The sequence below is a fragment of the Triticum aestivum genome, chromosome 1D (assembly GCF_018294505.1).
Source record: "Triticum aestivum cultivar Chinese Spring chromosome 1D, IWGSC CS RefSeq v2.1, whole genome shotgun sequence".
Lineage (NCBI taxonomy): Eukaryota > Viridiplantae > Streptophyta > Magnoliopsida > Poales > Poaceae > Triticum > Triticum aestivum.
In genome coordinates this window covers 2,860,926-2,882,924 of record NC_057796.1, presented here as the reverse complement: position 1 = coordinate 2,882,924, position 21,999 = coordinate 2,860,926, and the positions used below count along the sequence as shown (strand labels likewise).

Below are 21,999 nucleotides of genomic sequence, written 5' to 3'. Positions count from 1 at the left end.
AACCTGCATGCTGCCGGGTCTTGCTGTGTCTTCAGCCGTTTCTCTTGCATGTCCTCCTTAGGTAGGTCTTGCCACGGGAGCACGTGGTAGCAGCACTTATCTGCTAGTGTCAGCATCATGGCCCTTGCTGCTGGATTCCGTGCCAGCGCTCAGTCCACTATGGCTGATGGCGTCGACATCACCCCTTGCCACCCCGATCTGCGCCCGCGCCTACCGGATCTCACTTCTTAGCTCAACAGTTGCATACTTCGGCTACATTTCTCTTATTATGTACTGTAAATTTCAAAAAATTGGTATTTCAAAATTTCAAAAAAGAATATATTTCAAAATCAGAAATATTTTTTGAATCCACAAACACTTTATGATTTATTAAAAAAAAATTCAGAATTCTCGTTTTTAAAATTTCAGAACTTTTTTGAAGTCTCAAATTTTTTAAAGTAGAAAAAAACGTAAAATAAAAAGAACAATTAAAATAATATATAAAACGCTGGCCACCCGGATATGGGCCGGCCCAAAGAGTTATGCTGCATCTTCTCCCAAAGAGCAGAGCGCGGTATAGGAAGTCGCTACTGCATAGGCCGGCCCTGGCGGGGGATTTCCCTGTGTAAAATGTTTTTTATCACTTATAGGTGCCATTGGTGGGGCATTTACGAAATGTTGAAAACAAATGTTCAGGAAATCAAAAAATGTTTATGATTTTTAAAAAGTTTGTATATTAAAAAATGTAAATTAAGAAAAAAAAAATTCCAAGTCAAACAATGTTCACGAATGAAAAAATATCATAAAATTTCAAAAATTATCTGTGACTTAAAAACTAGCTTATTCATTCATAAAATGTATGCTGATTCAAAAATTGATCATGCATTTCAAAACATGTTCTTTAAATCAAAAAAAATTCTTGAATTTTAAAAATTGTTCCACCTATTTCGAAAAAAATCTTCATCGATTCTAGAAATTTTCACCGATTCAAGAAAATAGTTTCAAAAATATTTACAACTTTTAAAAAATGTTTGAAATAGTGTAAAGTGTTCATGAATTCAAAGTATGTTCTTGATTTTAGAAAATGTTCAAAATTTATAAAAGTATTCATGATTTTGAAAAATGTTCATGATTTGAAATATGTTCACAACAAAGTAGACTAAATAAACGCATGAAGAGGACTATATGAAGCCTACTCGTCAACCTCCTAGTATAAGATGGCACGCATGAAGAGGACTAGGTTAGCATCCTGCCCCATTTGGACAACGGTGATGAATTTTTTGTCAAACATAAATATACAAAATATGATTTTTTTAATCTAAAAAATCATAATTTGTATATTTATATTTGGCCAAAAAATCTGAAAGATTTATCCTAGATTCTAGATAGAAAACTTTGCCACTCTGCAAAGGTTTGAACTTCAAAACATGTTTTATGCGAGAGAAACAAAAAAGAGAAATGTGTTAAGTTGTTTGGTGTGCATCACTAGACAAGGTTGTGCATCATCTGACCCAGATTCACCTCTCTGAACTTTTTGTTGCCTTGACCTTTACTGCAATGATTTTCCTTTATGACAGTCTAATGATGATCTTTCGACGACATCTTGTGAATGAAACTTTAATACTGCAGTAGGCACCACTTGTGTATTAATATCAACCGTACGTAATTCTGGTTGCTTAATTTCTACTCTCTGTAGCCGTTTCTAAACCGGCATAAGTAGGCCCCAAGGTTCCCTATTTTTGTTGTGGAGGCACTATATGACTGTTTGGTGTTATTTGTATTATTTAAGCAAATGTCATGGACCCTTTTTCATCGTGCAAGTGATTTTGAAGACATATATCTCTGCCTGCTATGTTCGCGTGGCAATTTTGGTATGGTCGTTAGTAATAATATTATGTCCAGGTTTTGATGGACATGTACGCATGCTTGTTTTGTTGATATCAACTCTACCGGAGGATGTCTTTGATTGCTTCTCAAAAGTATAGTGCTAGTTACCAGTAGCATAATTGTAGATGTTTAGATTCTAAAATGGCCTGAAGTTGAGGAACAACTGAAACTACTGAAGGCCTATAACATAGATGTGTGCTAATTACATTACAGGTAGGTAGTCACATCATGTCTTTGCTCTGGACATCCAGCACTCAACAGCATTTTCTTCTTACCTTTTTCAGGGGGTCGCATCTCTTTTTCTACCTATCATGTGTTCCCTTGGTACAAAGATTCATCTCTTTTCGAGGGGTTCAGATTTCTGAATCATTTTATTTTAGCTCAAGTAACAAGACATCTCGTTGCGTCAGTTCAGCTCGTAGGAACAACATTTGCCTTGTATTTGTACCTCATCAAGATGCCAACTTTGCTTTGCTGGCCATGTACTTTATACTGGCGCTAAAATGAAAAATGCGCCTTTCCCTTGCTGAAAAAAGGGAGAATGATTTATTTATTTACATTAGCTCCTGCACGCCCTGATCGTGGAATATTTACTAGTACAAAACAAACAATGGGAAGAGTGAAACGACGGCTGAGCCGATGAGCAGGATGAAAGAGAGGAAGTAAGAAATTAATGCCTTGTCATGTTCAGGGTTTTTCGTAGCAACTTTTCTTCAGCTGTTTGTGTGGCCAAGATGCTGCTTGCTTCTAGATGCCTTGAATTCAACAAGGTGCAGCCAAACACACAATTCGATCATGACTAGCTTTATTGAATTAAAGAACAATTACATTGTTCACTAGTTGGTGAAGTAAAAAACCTGGAGGTTCATTAATCTAACTATCCTCACACTTATTACAAAAACTGAATTTCGCTAAGCTACAGAGTTTGCATGACTGTCTAGGAAATATTTCACAGGAGAAAACTAATCTGTCATATTTTTCCACAGGAGAAAATAGAGGATAGATGGCGACACTGAAGAAGAAAATTTTGGCATGTCGGATGTTACACGGCAACCAACACATACGCGGGCTGGTAGACGTAAAGAAAGCGCCGGTAACCCACTTGTGTTTGTATTTTCTTCAGTTTGTGTGGTCAAGATGCTGCTTGGCTGCACGGGCTTTGAGTTCCAGAAGTTGCAGCCATGGCCTCATATTCCCTCGGACACACGACTTCCAACAAGACTTAAGGTCCAGGATTTGTATTAAACAGAATTCAACACTGAAACCTTTACTTCTACCACAGCCGGTGGATAGAATTCAAGCACGGAATTTCCCCGCAATTTGTAGTTGCGTTGCATTGCGCCACCAGTCATGAGTCCTTGATCTAAATATTTGTTCTATGTACCAGCTGAAAAGCGTAAAGAGAAACATTTTTTAGGATAGCTTAAGACATATATACTAAAGCTGTTTTACAGTATCAAATAAACAAGGAAATACTGCCAAAAAATCACAGGTGATACCATCAAAGAGGTTGGAACTTCCAGTAGGGATACCATCAATTGTTGAGTTCAGAGAACAGCTCCCTTTATCCCTTTCTAATAGAGAAGCAAATAAGAGAAGTGGATTTATACCAGTTCAGAGTTCAGAGTTTAGAAACCATTTCTAACAAGTTCAGAGTTCGGAGAACAACTTCCAACATAAGACAACCATGTACGTACTGATAAGAGAGCGGATACCAATTCAACCTCGAAAATCCATCATAGTTCAACTCAGCTAGTGAGGATGTACAACTAACTACCGTATGGCGAGCAGCTCCCATTATCACTCACCATTATTCTAAAACAAGTCTTCTTCTACAAGTGCCTTCTCAGATTTTCGACTGGAATATCAGAGGTAGACAAGTGGATTTAATTTGCACTCATTTGGTTACTCATAAATTATGAAGGGGCATACCTGGGAATATCGCCGTGTTAGATGTTGCAAGCTATCGACAACGTACGTGGGCCGGCAGGCGTCGACCAAGTTGAGCTTGGATTTTTGCTTCAGTTTGTGTGGTGAAGATACTGCTTGCTGTACAAGCTATGAATTCCACATGACTTCCAACAAGACTCGTGTGGTTGTACAGTGCCACTTCATCGTTTTCCTCGGACACATGACTTCCAACAAGACTTGAGGTCCAGCATTTGCATTAACCACAATTTAACACTGAAACCTTAGTTTTACCAGCAGGCAACAGCACGGGATTTCCCCACAATTTGTCCTTACGCTGCGCCGCCAGCCGAGTCCTTGAGCTAAATATTTTGTTCTATGTACTGAAAAGGGAAACATTTAGAGGATAGCTCAAGACAAGCTGCTCCAATTTATTTACGGAATTGCCATAACTGAAGCAGTAACAGGTTACATGATCAAATATAAACAAGGAAATATTGTCAAATCAATCAGCATCAAATAAAAACTCCACTGCGAGTGTTAACTCAAGCCCATTTTGCGCATTAGAAGAAAGCGAGCTGCGGCACTGAAGACAGAGGAGAATCGGGAAAGATCTTGTGTCATCTTTCTGCATGGATGAGAAAAGAAAATAGAGGAAGAGATGGCGACACTGAAGCTTGGAAATTCCAGTAGAGAGAGACGGCGACACTGAAGAATAGTCATCCAGCGGCAGCTTAAGACACTGAATACTTTATTTTTACCATCGGTAGAATTCCACCACTGAATATTTCCAACGTTTAATCATTGTGTTGCACCACCGGTCACAGTTCTGAAAAGCGAATAAGGGAAACATTAGTACTGTACAGAACAGCTTAAGACAAGCTGCTTCAATTTCTTTAGTGGAATTGCCATAACTGAAGTAGTTTCAAGTCACATGTCTAAATAAACAAGAAATACTTTCAAACCAGGGTGGAGGACTAGAATCTTGCAGATAGAGCAACCGAGGGTCTTCTTCCCGGCAAGCCTCATTCGCAGGGCTCTTGATTTTATCTTTTAAGAATTCGTCCAGACAATGTTGAGGTCTGAGACACCCGAAATGCCCGGACGAAGGGCAAGTTCGCTGTAGTGCCGAGAACGCAGGTTGAGCATGACAAAAAGAAAGGGTTTAGAGGTGAGGGGATTTGGTAATTCTCTGGACTTAAATCAAGAATGGAGATGCAGAATTTTGGGCATCTACCAGGTTTAATTATTTTCATCACTGCTGCGCACACATTGGGAGGAAGCAGCTACCTGGCATTGATGTGGTTGTGCTTATATTTTTCCTTTTTCGCCTCATCTCCAAACTTGTGCTTGCTTCATGTATGAACCCTGGTTTGTCCTTAATCTGTAAAGCCGAGGGAGAGCCTATTTCGAGAGATTGGATAGTTTGTACGTAAACTGAATTTTGGCATGGAGGTACCTAAGTGAAATAGTTCGGTTCTACTGATTATTCTTCTCTAAAGTATGCAAGAAATAGTAACAATTTCCACCCTTTTGATTACTGATAAATTACAAAGGGCATACCTGGGAATATTGGTGTGTCGGATGTTACACGGCAACCAACACGTACGTGGGCCGGCAGAGCTGCAGAAAGCGCCAGTAACCCTCTTGAGCTTGGATTTTTGCTTCAGATTGTGTGGTCATGATACTGCTTTGCTGTACCACCTTTGAATTCAACACAAATTGCAGCCACAATTCAACAAGACTTGGGGTCCAGGATTTGTGTGAACCACAATTTAACACTGAAACCTTTATTTCACCACTGCCGGTGAATAGAATTCCAGCACCTAATTTGTCATTGGGCTGCGCAACCAGTCACGAGTCCTAGAGCAAAATATTCTCTTCTTTTTTCGTTGCAATCAACATACATGGGCCAACAGACGTACAGAAAGCGCTAGTAACCCACTTGAGCTTAGATTTTTGCTTCAGCTTGTGTGGTGAAGATGTTGCGTGGTTGCACAGGCTTTGAGAATCCACGAGTTACAACCACTACCTCATTTCCCCTCGACACATGACTTCCATCAAGACTTGGGGTCCAGGATTTGTTTTAAACAAAATTCAGCACAGAAGCCTTTATTTTTACCATCGACATAATTCTAGCACGGAATTTCCCCTCAAATAATAGTTGTGTTGCGCCACCGGTCACGAGTCATTGAGCTAAATCTTTTGCTCTATGTACCAGCTGAACAGCGAAAAGGGAAGCATTTTAGAAAATATAACACAAGCTGCTTCAATTTCTTCATATTTGAAGCAGTTACCAAAGAAATACTATCAAACAAATCACAGGAGAAACCATCGAATAAACAAAGAAATACTATAAAAAAATTGACAGGAGATACCATCAAATGAAAACTCTACTGCATTATTGTTGTTAACTCAAGTCCATTCAGTGCATAAGTTGTCGACGGAGAATTGGGAAAGATATGTGTAGGCGTACCCATAGGTATTGCTTTCTAAGAACAATTCATGTGTGTGTTCTCCACAGGAATGACGAAAGAAAATAAAGGAAGAGATGGCAACATTGAAGAAGGAAAACAGGCGGCCCGGTAGCAGCTTCCAAAAGGGTGTGCTAGTTTCCAAACAAGAGCTTGGAACTTCCAGCAGGGAGAGATGGCGACACTGAAGAATGGTCATCAAGCAGCAGCTTCCACTCAACTGTCTGTCTGTGTGTTCACGGAGGACCTCATAACACTATTTAAATATCAGTAGAGTTGCAATTTATATTGAATCTCATCACCCAGCCAAACACACCATGCAAACACTAGGCAGCAAGCCATCTTGCTCAGCAGCTTTGTTCTACCTCTACTGCCTACTGTTAGTGTCAAGCCTTCATCTCTTGGAAGAAGCACATGCAGCACGGCATGGAGGGATCTCGCTGAGGTCTCAGCACATGGCCCTCCTCCACTGGAAAGCTACACTTGTGAGTCCACCGCTGCAGATGAGTTCCTGGCAGGAAAACACCAGCCCGTGCAACTGGACGGGCATCATGTGCACGGCTATTCGCCATGGTCGTCGCATGCCCTGGGTGGTGACCAGCATCTCCCTGCCGGATGCTGCCATCCGTGGCCAGCTCGGTGAGCTCAACTTCTCGGCACTTCCATTCCTTACAAATATCGACCTTCATAACAACAGTCTCCATGGTACACTGCCCGCTAATATCAGCTCTCTGTCAGCACTTTCTGATCTTAACCTTAAGCAGAACCAGCTCACAGGGGAAATTCCTTATGAGATTGGTGGCCTGCAAAGTCTCAGGCAGCTTTCTCTCTCATTTAACAACCTCACAGGAAATATCCCTGCATCTCTGGGCAACCTAACAATGTTAACTTTTCTTGCCATTCACCAAACCATGGTATCAGGTCCAATTCCAGAGGAGATTGGACGGCTTGTAAACCTACAAAATCTACAGCTAAGCAACAGCACCTTAAGCGGCATCATACCAAAAACCCTTGGAAATCTGACCCAGCTAATTGGTTTGTACCTGTTTGGTAATCAACTCTCAGGGCCTATACCCCAAGAACTAGGACGGCTAGTCCATCTGCAAATTCTTGAGCTTGATTCAAATTATTTTTCAGGTCCAATTCCAATCTCTATAACTAATCTCACTAAGATTAACGCAATTTTTCTCTTTGAAAATCAAATCACGGGTCCAATACCTTCAGAGTTGGGCAACTTGCTAAATCTCCAGTCTTTAGTCTTATTCGACAACCAAATATCTGGCTCTATTCCTGACAGCCTAGGAAATATAACCAAGCTAGTAGTACTACACCTCTATGAAAATCAGATAAGTGGTTCCATCCCCCAGCAAATTGGCAATCTGATAAACCTCAAATCCTTAGCCTTGCACCAGAACCAAATTTCCGGATCAATACCAAAAACTTTTGGGAAGTTGCAAAGCGTCCGAACACTGCAAATGTATGATAACAAATTATCAGGTTCTCTTCCTCACGAATTCGGAGATCTCATAAGCCTTGACAATCTTGGGTTAGCTAACAACTCACTCTTAGGACCTTTACCCGCAAATATATGTTCAGGTGGCAGACTTCAAATTCTCACTGTCCAATCTAATATGTTCACTGGCCCCATTCCAAGAAGTTTAAAGACATGTACTAGTCTGCTTAAAATTAACATTGAAAAGAACCAACTAACAGGAGATATAACTAGGCATTTTGGTGTGTATCCACAACTCACACTGATGCGCTTGGCATCAAATAGACTCACCGGGCAGATCTCACCAAATCTAGGTGCATGTACCCAGCTAACTGCCCTAACTCTAAGCAAAAATATGATCACGGGTTCCATACCTCCAATCCTTTCTAAATTGTCTAACCTAGGAGTACTAAAACTTGATTATAATCATCTCAACGGTAAAATTCCACAAGAATTATACACTTTAACTAATCTGTACATGCTGAACTTATCATCGAACCACTTATCTGGATCCCTACCTACACAGATAGAAAAACTAAGCAATCTAGGATATTTAGATATTTCTGGGAATAGACTGGGTGGATTAATACCTGAGGAACTAGGGGCCTGCATACACCTACAATCCTTGAAGATCAACAACAACTTTTTCACTGGGAGTTTGCCTGGTACGATTGGAAAGTTAGCGGGTCTGCAGATCATGTTAGATGTGAGCAACAATAACCTCAGTGGCATATTGCCGCAGCAACTTGGGAAGTTGGGAATGCTAGAATTTCTGAATTTATCCCATAATCAGTTCAGTGGCAGCATTCCATCCTCCTTTGCAAGCATGTTGAGCCTTTCAACACTCGATGTGTCCTACAATGCCTTGGAAGGACCAATCCCAATAACACGACTACTCCAAAATGCTTCAGCAAGTTGGTTTCTTCCCAACAAAGGTCTGTGTGGTAATCTCTCTGGCCTGCCACCTTGTTATTCAACTCCAGTAGATGGTCACCATAAACGAAAGACATTAAATGTGCTTTTTCCAATTGTTCTTGTGGTGGGTTTCGGCATTATTGGTGCAATTGTTGTCGTAATAATGCTTAGCCGAAACAAGAATAAACCTGAAGAAAGTGTTACTCCTGAAGCAAGGGAACTATTCTCTGTTTGGAATTTTGATGGAAGATTAGCATTTGACGATATTGTAAGGGCAACAGAAGACTTCGATGATAAGTACATCATTGGAACAGGAGGATACGGCAAAGTCTATAAGGCAGAGCTTCAAGACGGGCAGCTAGTTGCTGTGAAGAAGCTTCATCAAACTGAAGAAGAGTTGGATGATGAAAGAAGATTTCGTAGTGAAATGGAAATCTTAACACAGATCCGACAACGATGCATTGTCAAAATGTATGCATTCTGCTCCCATCCAGCGTATAAATTTCTAGTCTATGACTACATTCAGCAGGGAAGCCTACGCAGGATATTGGAAGATGAGGAGCTAGCAAAGGAATTGGATTGGCACAAGAGAATTTCTCTTGCAAATGATGTGGCTCAAGCAATATCTTATTTGCACCATGAATGCAGTCCACCTATAATCCATCGAGATATCACGAGCAGCAACATCTTACTTGATACAACCTTCAAGGCTTTTGTCTCGGATTTCGGCACAGCAAGGATTCTTAAGCCCGATTCATCAAACTGGAGTGCACTAGCAGGAACATATGGCTACATAGCTCCTGGTATGTACTAGAAACCTTTCTTCTCACACTAGAAGCATTCATCTCAATCCATTTATTCCTAATTCTAATGTTTTGATTTTGTGCAGAGCTATCATACACATCTGTTGTGACGGAGAAATGTGACATCTATAGCTTTGGCGTGGTTGTGCTAGAGCTAGTCATGGGGAAGCATCCAAGGGATCTATTAGACGGTAGTTTACCAAGCAAGGAACAAGCTATACTGGTAAATGATATTCTGGACCAACGGCCGACAACACCAACCATGTGGGAGGCATACCACACACTCATCCAGCGACCCTCTTCTAATCCATATCCCGTGCCTTTCAGCGCACTTGCATTATGGCAAGTAATGAATGCATGCTGATATATGATCCGAGTTCTAGTGAGAAGCCTGTGTCTATTGTAGCGGAAGCCGTTTTAGGTTTTGGTTTTGCCTTGAGTCATTCATGCCAACTATATATGTTGAAGTCTGTAATCCTATCATGACATCTCGTAGGTTTTATTTCTAGCAAAAATAATGACCGATCCATGCAGTGTGAGCCTGTTACGGCCATAGCGGCTTAGAACTGAGGCATGGTCAAGGGACGTGGGATGGCACGTTCGTGAAGCTTGGCCATGGCGCAAGATTAGTATCTTTCTGTTAGTTAGTTAGTTGAGCTAATGAGCTGTTTAAATAAAGAAGAGAACAAAGCAGAAAAGCTACAAAGTTTTACACGACGCAAATATCCTAAGTGTTCACTAATTCTTCTCCCACCCATTTCCTCCAACAATATATACCTCGGGATGAGTTGGTGACTCAATGTAATTCTATGTGTTGTAGACACTCTCCTATTGTGTGCTCGTAGTTTTCCCCGCAAGGGTTTTCCACGTAAAAAATAGTGCCCCATGTTCTTGATATTTCTCCATTTGTTTAGTTCCTGATTTCTAACAAGGCATAAATATAATTTTTTTTTCGCTGGTTGCTTGTAAAATGTAATGTGTCTATGCTTATATTTGTCATTTTCTTTTGGCTGTTGTCTGCAAGGGTACTTGGAATGGTGTACAAATATTTGTCTCTTTTTATCTACTTCTGCTCCCATGAACCTGAAGACGAATTTGGAGTCCAAAACTGACGCGATATCAGGCGGTCACAATGATCAGGATAAAATACCTTGGACCAAGCAGGAATGATCACAATGATCAAGCGGTCGATGCATAAACAGGAACAAATAATGTTAGCACGCAGAGCTAGGTGCATACAAAAAGGAAAATTACCACAGTACTGAGTAAAAGAACTTAGAGAGGGTTGTAGGGCATAAAAAGGGAAAATTACCACTGTACTAAGTATGAAGTTTTGATCGGTTGATGCATAAACATAAACAAATGAATGTAAACTTACGGATCCAGGTGCATAAAAGGGAAAAATTACTACTGTACTAAGTAAAAGGACTTACAGAGGATTGCAGTCCTTTTCCTTGGAGTCCTTGTCCTTAGGATGGAGCAACAAATGATTTACTACTACAATTAATTTCAAACATTAGTTAGCAAGATTGACATGGAACAAAGATACAACCTTCTTTCTTCTTCATGCCTAATAAAAACTTAAGAAAGGATGAGATGAGATGATATGAAAAGCCCCAGGTGACAGACAACAGTAAGAGCTAAGCTAGTGCAGTCATAGACAAGAAGAGTCTGGTATGAAAATATCCCATAATCTTTTTAACAGAAAAGTAGGTACGATTCACCTCAAATTCAACCAAGCTAGTGTAATCACAGACATACTAAGAACAAGATGCACAGCCAAATAGAGAACGGCTCCATTTACCATTGTTAAGCAACTTGTAGTGGTATATGTGAAAAGATACAAAAATTTGTCCATGCACAAACAAAGCGCCGACCATTTACATCAAGATCAAACCTACACCATAGTTTTTTTTGGTTAGTTTCAGGTACGAATTGACGTGTGCGGCACTGTAGGCAGTCCTAGTTCATCCTCGATCCTGCACAAGCAGAGGAAATCAAGCATAGAAAATTAGTCTACTGGTTTAGACACAAGCATAGGCATTCATTGAAACTGAAATGAAGCAAAGTATGTGCTGGCATGAAAGGACCGAGATGGTCAACCGGTAATTGTTTCAAAAGCGCAGGATCAAATCCATCTTATTTTGCTAGTAAGATCAAGCTGGATAAGCTCAATTGTTCACACCAACAATATAGGTATGTACCATGAAATTAAGCACAAAACACACAATTTAAGAGTTAAGAAATACTTTCATAATGATCTCAAGTATCTAGGCCATCAATTATATCATGTGACGAGATAAAGAAACCCATTTACAGCTTCAAGCATGGTGACTGCATGGAAAATGACAAGAGTGGTCGATTTCTTCCTAGGGACATCAGCACCAGTATGAGGAAAACTAGTTGATTCAGTATCTTTGAGGTGATTATATTTGGCATTTGAATTAGCTGAGAATAGCCAAGTATGGAATGAGAGCCAAGCCCCCCGTAAGTTCTTCCTCATCGAAGTCAGCTGGGACATTTTAGCTTCTACCAAGATTTTCTTGTATCTCATTGCTCACATCCATAAGATCCATCATCTCATCTTGCACGCTCTGCAGATTATAAAATCAGGCATGGATTCAGATGCAATCAAAACAAAAGTAGACCAGAAAGATATATTTAAGTTGAAAATCTTGAAAACATGAAGAATCTGGTAAACAACAGAGTGCTGCATACATCTATATCTTCAACCCTGACAGTCTTCATCATCCCTTTCAGCTCTTTATTGGCAGCCTTCATTGCAATCATCTGTTAAATGAAAGACACTTCAACACAAGTCTAGGAGCTAGAATCAGAATGTACATTGAACTAGATAGAAACTAAGGCAACATACAGTGTGTTGAGCGTCTTTAATTCCCTCTGATGCGTAAGCAACTTGGTCAAGATTATAAGTTTGGTTGTACAGCATGTCACGCTGCCCTTCATACCTGTAGAAAAAGCATGCGCAGTATAAAGGTTGGAGACTAGAACTAGATTAATAGGTTGCTGCCACAAAAAGAACAATTAAATCTTACAGGATAATCAGGTCCATATTTAACTAAGGGCAGGAGCATGGAGAACTTGGTCTTGTCCATGTGAAGAACTTGCTAGCGTTCGAAATCAGCACTTTCTATTATAGCAAGTAACTGAAACTACACAAAAATTACCTATTATTGTAAAGAAGCAAAAAAATCTAAAGGTGTATGAGAGTACATCAATCAGATTCGGGATTCAGCTATACCTTCTCGGACAGCCTTTTAGACGGTGACTTGTCAACATGGATGGGTGGCAGCGTGGTCCTGCGAGCGCCCGTGAAGAGAGGGGAAGAAGACGTCGCTGCAGCGCGTTGTGGGCATTTCATCGAACATGTGGTGTGCGGGAGCTGATTTTTATGGCCTCGCTCACCTTCTCCTCCTCTGAATCCTCTTCCTGCCCCTGAAATCGAAAATCGACTCTGAAACCACGAAAATCAGCATCAACAACCCGATTGCCTTCATGCTGTTGAGTAAATAGGCAATTTCTCGATTAAACTAATCCACAAGTAAATCACTAGCATGGCATTGATACATATAATCGCATACTGATATTCAGTCAAACTAGCACATACTACGCTAATTGCAGAAAGATCTACGTATAACGCTAGCATGGGTAAAACAGAAAACAGTAGGAGCGGGATAAACGAGTTATACCCTCCAGTAGGCCATGCAGAGGCCGCGGCTTTGGTGACAGCAGCGGCGTCCTCGGCGGCCTTCTTGTCAGCTTCAGCTTTCTCGGCAGCGGCACGTTCGGCGTCGGTGGACATGGTGATGATGAAGGCAACGCGGACATAGAGGAAGTAGACGATCGGAAGTGAGCAGTCGCGTAATCGCTGCCCAAAAACCTATTCGCCCCTCACACCGTACAGGAACCAGAATGGCGTGGTTTCGGAGACCTGCTCTCCCATCGACCATGTACGCGGCGGACGGGATGGAGTCACCGGCGGCAGCAGCAGCAAGGGAATGACGGTGGGCGTGCGCTTGGAGCAGATGTGATATGTTCGTGGCGGCTAGGGTTAGGAGACACCGCACACTTATATAGGCGCAGCCGCGTGGAGAGACATGGGCTCGACCCACGTCCGAGTCCGTGACAGCCCACGATCCGACGTCTCAGATCGTGGCCTAGCTGTCAGAGAACTCTCCGTTAGTGACTGGCAAAAATAAGCGTGTAGGTGTGAGCTCGGCTCGGCTCAATCCCGCAACCCGTGGCGCGGCGGGCGGCGGAGGAGGAGTGCGCGAGGGCCTCTTCTCTTCTCAAGCTCCAATAGCATGCAGAAGAGAAACCTTATAAGGAGGTCCAACTCCTCTTTCACTTCCGGGGTGGGACTAAACTTCCCACTACACCTAGTGCCATATAACCCACATGGGCCCTTAGAGATTTTTCAGAAATTACTATATGGGCCTAGAGCCCATCTCAAATTTCAGCAATCCCCCACCAGATCTCGAGGGCCCATTGTGTCCTCTGTTCCAATTACTATTTCGATATACCAGTGTTTTAGTGAAGACCTGTTAAGGTTGAGCTTCACCTAGAGCAAGTAGCTACACTCCTTCACAACTGAACAATGGACTATGCCTTGAATTGTCAGTTTGGCGTAAAGAAGTTTCACCACATTTCTCACTAGTACTGGGCTGCCGAAGGCTGACCCCTCGGGTGGAGCATATAAGTCACACTCCTGGCCTATTCATGAGCTTACTAGAGATCACCCCAATCTCATAGACTGTGACCAGCAGTCGGGCTCATATAGGTGTGTTCCTCCAAAGATCGCTCTGTAGGATAGCATCTTGCTTATATAAGCTTCGGAACACATTAAGACAGTAGTCATCCTACCATACAGTATCGAGAGTATTGCATCTCCAACGGAGTGGGTTAGTATAGTTACTCTCCTCAGTTCACCACTGGCTTGTTTTCCCAAGTCCTAATTCACGGGATCTCCGATCACATAGGTTGGGTTACTACCATGGCAACTCATGTGGGTCTCATACCCATCTCCCTCAATGCATTATCTATCAAAACACGTGATAGCCCTTTCGTAAAGGGATCTGCCAGATTCTTAGCCGTATGGACATAGTCCAACACTATCACTCCGGAGTTTCTTAATTTTCTGACAGCTTTTAATCTCATTCTTATGTGTTTGCTGGACTTCATGTTGTCCTTTGAACTCTTCACCTTGGTGATGACAGTCTGATTGTCACAGTTCATAAGGATAGCCGGAACCGGTTTATCAACCAATGGCAAGTCCATCAAAAGATCTCGAAGCCATCTCGCTTCAACACCAGATGTGTCTAATGCCGTTAATTCTGCTTCCATTGTCGATCTCGTTAAGATCGTTTGCTTGCAAGACTTTCAGGAAACAGCGCCACCTCCAAGAGTAAACATATACCCAGTTATGGCCTTCATCTCATCAGCATCAGAGATCCAATTTGCATCACTATACCCTTCAAGTACCGACAGGTCTCTGGTATAGTGAAGTCCATAGTTCATAGTACCTTTCAGATAGCGCATAACTCGCTCAACAGCATGCCAATGTACATCACCCGGTTTGGAAACAAACCGGCTCAGTTTGCTCACAGCAAACGCGATGTCGGGCCTCGTTGCGCTCGCTAGGTACATCAGTGAACCAATGATTTGAGAGTATCTCAACTAATCTATAGCCGTGCCTTTGGACTTTCGAATCAACACGCTAGGATCATATGGTGTTTGAGATGGTGTGCAATCTGAATATCCAAAACGAGTCAACACCTTCTCAACATAGTGGGATTGCAGAAGTGTAATCCCACCCTCATTATCTCTCAGTAGCTTGATGTTCAAGATAACATCAGCCACACCAAGGTCTTTCATCTCAAAGTTCTGAGACAGAAACGACTTGACCTCCTCAATGACTTTGAGGTTGGTTCCGAATATCAGTATGTCATCAACATACAAGCACAGTATAACTCCTTCGCCCCCCACCATGGCGATGGTATACACATTTGTCAGCCTCATTAACAACGAAACCAACAGATGTCAGAGTTGTATTAAACTTATCATGCCATTGCTTAGGTGCTTGCTTCAGGCCATATAAAGATTTCAGCAACCTACACACCTTTCTTTCCTGACCATCTATCATAAAGCCATCTGGCTGTTGCATGTAGATTTGCTCGTTTAGCTCTCCATTCAGAAAAGCCGTCTTAACATCCATCTGGTGGACGAGAAGACCATGCGAGGCTGCCAACGAGAGTAATACTCGAATGGTGGTCAGTCTAGCCACAGGTGAATAAGTGTCGAATAAATCTTCCTCTTCTTTCTGGTCATAGCCCTTGGCCACAAGCCTAGCCTTGTACTTTTTAATTGTACCATCGGGCCTAAGCTTCTTCTTGAACACCCACTTACATCCTAATGGTTTGCAACCATAGGGACGTTCAGTGATCTCCCATGTCCCGTTAGCCATGATGGAATCCATCTCATTACGGACCGCATCCTTCCACTAGTCAGCTTCTGGAGAGGCATACGCTTCTGAAATAGAAGTGGGAGTATCATCCACGAGGTACACGAAGAAATCATCACCAAAGGTCTTTGCAGTCATTTGTCTCTTGCCCCTACCAAGGGTTTCCTCGTCATCCTCCTCAGGATTTTCATCATGTGTTTGTTCGTAATATTCCATAGGGATGGCAGGTTCAGGAGTCTCTTCAGATTCCTGTCTAGAAGTGCTTTGCATATCTCTCATAGGAAAAATATCCTCGAAGAATGTAGCATCCTTAGACTCCATAATTGTACCGACCTTCTGGTCAGGTACCTCAGATTTCACTACTAGAAATCTATAGCCAACGCAGTTCTTAGCGTAGCCCAAATTAACGCAGTCCACAGTCTTGGGTCCAAGCTTACGCTTTTTGGGGATCGGCACATTGACTTTCGCCAGACAGCCCCAAGTGCGCAAGTACGAGAGTGTTGTCCTTCTCTTTGCCCATTTCTCATAGGGAGTGATCTCATTATCCTTTGTCGAAACTTTATTCAGGACATGACATGCCGTCAATATAGCCTCCCCCACCATGCCTTGGATAAACCCGATGTATCTAACATGGCGTTAACCAAATCAGTTAGAGTACGGTTTTCCGTTCGGCAACCCCGTTTGACTGGGGTGAATAGGGAGGCATCCTCTTATGAATAATGTCGTGTTCCGCACAGAAGGAATCAAACTCACTCGAGAAGTACTCTCCACCACGATCTGACCGGACTCGTTTAATTTTCTTTTCAAGTTGATTCTCAACTTCTGCCTTATAGATTTTAAAGTAGTGTAGAGCCTCATCTTTAGTATTTAACATATACACATAGCAATATCTAGTGGAATCATCTATCAATGTCATGAAGTATTTCTTTCCACCTTTAGTCAATACACCATTCATCTCACAAAGATCAGAATGTATGAGTTCTAATGGTGCCAAGAGTCTCTCCTCCGCGGCCTTGTGAGGCTTGCGAGGTTGCTTAGCTTGCACACATGAAAGGCACTTAGAACCTTTGGCTAAAGTAAAACTCGGGATTAAATCCAACTTGGCTAGCCGCGTCATAACACCGAAACTAATGTGACAAAGACGTGAATGCCAAACTTCAGATTCATTAACATTCGAATGAACATGGTTCACGACTTATTACAAAAATCTGCGAGGGAAAGGCGGAACATCCCTCCGCTCTCATAACCTTTTCCAACAAAGAGTCCATATTTCGTAACAACTAATTTATTAGACTCAAAAACCAACTTAAACCCTTCTCTACATAGAAGGGAGCCACTAACGAGGTTCTTCTTGATGGCGGGGACATGCTGCACGTTCTTCAGCTGCACGATCCTTCCCGAAGTAAACTTCAGATCGACCGTGCCAACACCATGAACAGAAGCACTCGCGCCATTCCCCATCAATACGGACCCGTGGCCTGTGACCTGGTAAGAAGTGAACAATGACATGTCAACACACACATGTACACCTGCACCTGTGTCCACCCACCAATCGGTGGGCTGAAACACTGAAAAAAACAGTAAATAAATTACCATACCCAGGTGCACCATTCTCATTGTTGTCCATAATCATGTTGACGGACTTGGAGTCCTGTCCTGACTTCTTGTACTTGTTTGGGCACTTGTTGGCCCAATGTTCAACCGAACCATAAGTAAAGCAGCCCTCGTCCTTCTTGTTTTTCTTGAAGGTCTTCTTACCCTTTTTCTTAAAGTCGGTATTGTGTTGGACACCGTTCTTTCCCTTGGGCTTGTGGGAGTGGAAGTTCTTCTAGTTCACCATGTTGGCGACAGAAGTCCCTTCGACCCCTTTCCCGTGCGAGTCCTTTGCCCTTGAATTCTGCTCAACACTCAGATGGCTAATGACATCCTCCACAGAGAATTCACGCCTCTGATGTTTCAGAGTGGTGGCAAAGTTCCTCCAGGAATTAGGGAGCTTAGCGATTATGCAGCCCGCGACAAACTTGCCCGGTAACTCGCACTTAAGAAGTTCAAGCTCCTTAACAATGCATATTATCTCATGAGCCTGCTCCAATACAGGACGGTTTTCAACCATCTTGTAATCGAGGAACTGCTCTATAATATACATCTCGCTTCCGGCATCGGCTGCCCCGAACTTAGATTCGAGCGCCTCCCACAAGTCCTTGGCGACATGCACATGTAAATATGCGTCGACCAGTTTATCTCCGATCACGCTAAGAACTGCTCCGAGAAACACAACGGTAGCCTCCTTGAACGCCTTCTCCTGTTCAGGAGCAATCGTTCCCGTGGAGACACCGGTGTCCCAGAACACGTTCATAGCCGTGAGCCATAACGTGGTCTTAGTCTGCCAACGCTTAAAGTATGTACCGGTAAACTTATCTGGTTTCAGTGCAGCGGCAAAGCCACTTGCCGAAAAATTCCCTCCACATAATAGGTTTTTGGATTGTTGAGTAAATAGGCAATTTCTCGATTAATTTAATCCACGAGTAAATCACTAGCATGGCATTGACACATATAATCGCATACTGATATTCAGTCAAACTAGCACATACTACGCTAATTGCAGAAAGATCTACGTATAACGCTAGCATGGGTAAAACAGAAAACAGTAGGAGTGGGATAAACGAGTTATACTCTCCAGTAGGCCATGCAGAGGCCGCGGCTTTGGTGGCAGCAGCGGCGTCCTCGGCGGCCTTCTTGTCAGCTTCAGCTTTCTCGGCGGCGGCACATTCGGCGGCGGTGGACATGGTGATGATGAAGGCAACGCGGACGTAGAGGAAGTAGACGATCGGAAGTGAGCAGTCGCGTAATCGTTGCCCAAAAACCTATTCGCCCCTCACCCCGTACAGGAACTAGAAGAGCGTGGTTTCGGAGACCTGCTCTCCCGTCGACCGTGTACGCGGCGGACGGGATGGAGTCACCGGCGTCAGCAGCAGCAAGGGAACGACGGTGGGCGTGCGCGTGGAGCAGATGTGATATGTTCATACCGCACACTTATATAGGCGCAACCGCGTGGAGAGACGTGGGCTCGACCCACGTCGTGGCCCAGCTGTCAGAGAACTCTCCGTTAGTGACCGGCAAAAATAAGAGCGTAGGTGTGAGCTCGGCTCGGCTCAATCCCGTAACCCGCGGCACGGCGTGACGAGGCGGGCGGCGGAGGAGGAGTGCGTGAGGGCCTCTTCTCCTCTTAAGCTCCAATAGCATGTAGAAGAGAAACCCTTATAAGGAGGTCCAACTCCTCTTCCACTTCCGGGGTGGGACTAAACTTCCCACTACACCTAGTGCCATATAACCCACATGAGCCCTTAGAGATTTTTCAGAAATTGCTATATGGGCCTAGAGCCCATCTCAAATTTCAGCACATGCATCGCATAAATCACAAGAAGTTGAGAAGAGCACCCAGCTTGTCATAGCAGAGGTCGCAGGCGTGGTCGGTGGCGTTGTCGTGCAGCTAGCCGGCGAGCAGGCACGACAGTCGCTGCAATCGGCGGGGGCGCGGCCCGAAGCTCGGTGGTGGGGGGTCGTGGCGCCTGGCGCGGCTCGGGGTCGACCGCCGGGAGCTCGGCCAGCGCCGCTTGGAGGACGGACGACGGCGATGGGGCGGGCTGCCAGGGGCGAACCAACCCAAAGAAAAGGACGTGTGGCCCAAGTGAGTGAGAGGGGCCAGTTCTTGTTTTCCGCTCACTGCTATGGGCTGGGCCCATTGCCAGTTTCCCCTGTTTTTATTTGGTTTTTATAAGTTTTTATTATGTTGATTACTTTTGGTTCAGGGTGGCTTTTTTGTTTTTGTTTTTTGTTGTTCTCGAAATTATCCTTTTCTTCGATTTTTATTTGTTTATACTATACGTGCAATGCACGTTAATTTGGAAGTATATTAAGTGCATGCGGATATTAAATACGATATTATTTACGTGTTATTATGTGATTAGCACTATTTTTGATATGAAATTAATTGCACGCTAAACGTGTTGAGCGCTCGACATTGAAGCAGTCTAGATTGTTGGATTGATATGATTTGATGGCCGAGATTAATTGGATCTGCCCATTTGGATCTTTTTATATTGGTATAGATATAGATATAGATGTTTGTCTTCATTTATAATTATAACGCTGGTGTATATGTGAACATTTTTAAAAATAGCTTTTGTAATACTCCCTCCGTTCCTTTATATAAAGTGTATTTGTTTTTGATAATATTTCAAAATGTAAGGTGCATTTCTTATAATTCCTCATAATTTCATTGTTAGCCCTTTAGAAAAAGAAAAATATCTCTCTCATGATTGTCTGTATATCTTCTTGTAGCAAAAGAAGGAAAGTATCTTTCTGTCGATCGCATGTATCTCATACTTTTCTGGACTAACTGATTTATTTGATACTAACCAATAAATTTTTCAAGGGTAATTTCTTCCTAACAAGTCGATAATTTGATGCCTTGATCACCGTGCCGAAAATAATACACGTTACATAAAGGAATGAAGGGAGTAAATTTTTAATATATATTAACTTGTTTTAACAATATTTTAAAGACATGTCTTTGAAATGTATATTTTAAGAAAATCCGCATTCGCCTCTTGTAACTCCTAACTAGGGGTTAAATAGGTTATCCGCACGTTGCTACCTCGATCTCTCCCTTCTAGAGGTATCGTCGGCGGCCAGAGGTGCGGGGAGTTAATTTTCAATGGACATGTTGTGTGATGGTGTCTTTTTATACTGAAAAAGTCTTTTGCCCCGCTTTATATATCAAGCACCGACCAACAAGCATCCAGTACAAACACACGTCACCGTAACACACGCACACACCCAAGACAAGATACATAGGCGCTGAGCGCAACAACACCACTCCTAGCAATACTACAACGAAGAGATGAAGTTACATATGACGAACCATGGGCTCCAAGACGGCGCCTTCAGGAAGGGTATGACACCGGAGCGCTGCCACCGCCCGATCCAAGGATCAGAGTTTCCCCTGGAGCCGCATGACGGGCAATGAGAGCCGCGACGACGCCTTCAAGAAGGGAACGATCTTCGCCGCCGCCGGTCCGTCCAAAGATAGAACAGGTTTTCACCTCGGCCACCACTCACCGCCACTGAACGGCACATCCCGGCAACCACGCCGCCCACACGGCCATGGTGACCGGGCAGCGCCATAGCACGGGCTCTGTCCAAAAGCACCGTGCTACCACCACCAGGGCCGCGGCCCCGGCATCCAAGACCTTTACACCACCTCACACGAGACCCGCCTCCACCCCAACGAAAGAGACGAGCGGAAAGGTCCCCCCCTTTCGCACCCCTGGGCGACCCCCAGCGTCGAGACCCGATTGGCTGGCCAGAACTGGCATCCACCGACCCGTCCTGCTGACCCGAGCGCGAGATGAGCGCGGTCCTGCAGCACCAAGAGGGGGACGAGGTCAGTCCTGCTGCAACGTGCGCGAGACGAGCTCGATCCCGCTGCACCGTGCGCGAGACGAGCGGTGGACCGCAGCTGGGTGAGGACCAGCCCTTTGATGGGAGTAGCGCCCAGATGACGAGGAGATGGGGCGAAGGTCGAGATGGTCTGACCGCAGACGAGCCGACGCGGGAGAAGCCGGCCGCTGCCGCGGGCAGAACCGCAACCACCGCCACTGCGCCGCCACCCCGACCACCCGAGATGGCCCCGGTCGAGGCAGCCGCCCGCAGCCCTAGCCGAACGCGGCCCGCGCCGCCGAGAGGTCAGATCTGGCCGGGCCACTTGCCGCCATCCCCGACCCCTGGCTCGCACCACTACCACCCTCCTTGACCCGCGCCGACCATGGCCCGCCCCGCAGGAGGTCAGATCTGGCCGAGCTACGCCTTGCCAGCCGCCGTCCCCGACTCCAGCAGGCACATCCACCGCGCCACCGCCCGCCACGAGCAGGATCCGGCCAGGGCCGAGCCGGATCTCGCCACTGCGGCCGCGACGGGGCATACCACCGCCCAGCAGCCCACCAGCGACGCCAACAGCACCCGCCGTCGCCGGGACGGCCGTCACCGCCGCGCCGCCGC

At 44.1% G+C, this 21,999-nt stretch overlaps 1 protein-coding gene and 1 pseudogene across 1 annotated transcript; one reads left to right on the top strand and one right to left on the bottom strand.

Annotated features, from left to right (window-relative positions):
* The first annotated feature begins 6,557 nt into the window (after positions 1-6,557).
* Positions 6,558-10,210, top strand: LOC123161905 (MDIS1-interacting receptor like kinase 2). Its single transcript, XM_044579722.1, has 2 exons — positions 6,558-9,458; positions 9,545-10,210. Exons 1-2 carry the CDS (start codon positions 6,566-6,568, stop codon positions 9,820-9,822), a joined length of 3,171 nt encoding a protein of 1,056 aa, XP_044435657.1. The 5' UTR covers positions 6,558-6,565; the 3' UTR covers positions 9,823-10,210.
* A 1,692-nt stretch (positions 10,211-11,902) lies between these two features.
* LOC123183453 (vacuolar protein sorting-associated protein 60.1-like) lies at positions 11,903-12,423 on the bottom strand (annotated as a pseudogene).
* Positions 12,424-21,999: the final 9,576 nt, after the last annotated feature.